The sequence below is a fragment of the Bison bison genome, unplaced genomic scaffold (genome assembly GCF_000754665.1).
Source record: "Bison bison bison isolate TAMUID 2011002044 unplaced genomic scaffold, Bison_UMD1.0 scf7180017864149, whole genome shotgun sequence".
Classification (NCBI taxonomy): Eukaryota; Metazoa; Chordata; class Mammalia; order Artiodactyla; family Bovidae; genus Bison; species Bison bison.
In genome coordinates, this window is record NW_011494721.1 from 2,329,113 (window position 1) to 2,331,007 (window position 1,895).

The 1,895-nt window shown below is 46.4% G+C and overlaps 1 protein-coding gene across 1 annotated transcript; it reads left to right on the plus strand.

The window, feature by feature from the left end:
• Nucleotides 1-51: 51 nt before the first annotated feature.
• Nucleotides 52-554, plus strand: LOC104989294 (V-type proton ATPase subunit G 2-like). Its single transcript, XM_010840927.1, has 2 exons — nucleotides 52-132; nucleotides 381-554. Exons 1-2 carry the CDS (start codon nucleotides 52-54, stop codon nucleotides 552-554), a joined length of 255 nt encoding a protein of 84 aa, XP_010839229.1.
• Nucleotides 555-1,895: the final 1,341 nt, after the last annotated feature.

The following is a 1,895-nucleotide window of genomic DNA, read 5'->3' on the forward strand; positions in this document are numbered from 1 at the left end:
AGAGTCTGGGAGTTTTGAAGGACTCGTGTAGCTGGTGGTGGAGGTGGGGGGATGGCTGAGATCTATGCAGGGTATGATGACATTTGGGGTGGAGGGCAGAGTTTTATGGGCATGGATGGTGAGGATCCTACAGTCTGTTGTAGGATGATGCTGCATGTCAGATCTTAGAGGAGAGGGCATTATGTTGGTCTCTTTGGTGTCCAGATATTTCCATGGATGCGAGTGGTGTCTATCTAGATATTTCCATGGGTGGGCATGACTCTGGAGAGGGCCTTGCTTCCTGGCCTTGCTCCAGGACCCTTCCTTCCACGTGCCTGGATACTTCTTTCTCTGTTTCTGCTTTTTCTTTTCTCTCTTCCACCCTTTCTCCCACTCCCCAGGCCATGGGCTCCCAAGGGAACTTGTCAGCTGAGGTGGAGCAGGCTACAAGGCGCCAGGTGCAGGGCATGCAGAGCTCCCAGCAGAGAAACCGTGAACGTGTCCTGGCCCAGCTTCTCGGCATGGTCTGCGACGTCAGGCCCCAGGTTCACCCCAACTACCGGATTGCTGCCTAGGACCTAACCTAGGGCCTGACTCCTCCCAGTTCCCTCCTGCCAAGAAATCCCCAAGTCAAAATCAACTTCCACCATAATCCTTCTCTCCCTTGCATTCCCTAGAAATTCTAGGAAGCAGGATCCAATGATTCTCCTGTGAAACTTAGACATACCCTGGTCAGACCTGAATCTCCTTATTACTCTTTTACTGGGACCGTGTAAACTGCCAGGTCACCTTCACTCAGATCCTTTGTGAAATTTGTAGCTTGGAGAAGTAGGGATGTGGAAAACACTGACTTCAGGGCCAGGCAGGCTTGGGTCCCTCTCCTGACTGTGCCACTTGCTGGCTGGGCAACCATGACAAGCTACTTAAACTGTAACTCCCGTGTCCTTGTAAGGCTGGAATAATGCTACCTTGTTGTTGCATTAACTAGAAATCATTCTGTAAAGAGCCTAGCATGGCTTCTAGTAGCTGGATTCAATAAGTGACAAATCTGTGATATTATAATGACCCCCTGCCCACCTGCCAAAACCTAAACACAGCTGTTTTCTCACTTCTGTCTGTGGCTTTCTAATTCTACTCATTCATCTTGCTGCTGCTGCTGCTGCTGCTGCTGCTAAGTCGCTTCAGTCGTGTCCGATTCTGTGCGACGCCATAGACGGCAGCCCACCAGGCTCCCCCGTCCCTGGGATTCTCCAGGCAAGAACACTGGAGTGGGTTGCCATTGTGACCCTCCTAATTCTCTAGAGAATTGATTCTTCCCATCTTTCTTTTCCCACAGACGTTATGATCCCTGAAAAGATGAAATGATGGCTTTAATTAGCCTCTCTATTGTGATTCCAGGAAGATGTTTGCATTTTTTAGCCTTTTTGTCTGTCTTAAGTTGGTCTTTCTCTTTATTGGCTTTCCCCCTTTTGCTATTTCCCGAAAGAACCATCAGATGCTTACTGCTTCCTGAGATCTAAAGTGATGTTGTGTCCTCTTGTGTGCATGACCTTCCTTTTACATCCTCAACACCATACTTTCCCTTTGTAACAATAAAAGTGTCAATAAAATAATTATGGGCAAATCAAAAAAAAAAAAAAAGAAGCTTGGCCGTGTGTGGCCTTAAGGCTGAAGGCAGTCAAGGGATGAGATTCATTCCACTACCCATCACCTCTGATATGTTTTGAGCAACCAAATACAGACCTAAAGAGTATGCAGATAAGGGTATTTAACACAGTAACATGTATATTTACTTAGCCAGTCATTAAATACTAAGGAGAGAGTTGTCCCATTTTTATTTGGAAATATTTAGATCACAAAGGCTATTTAGTTTTGCACGCTTGATACAGATGCACCAGATATTGTACAGTAAATAT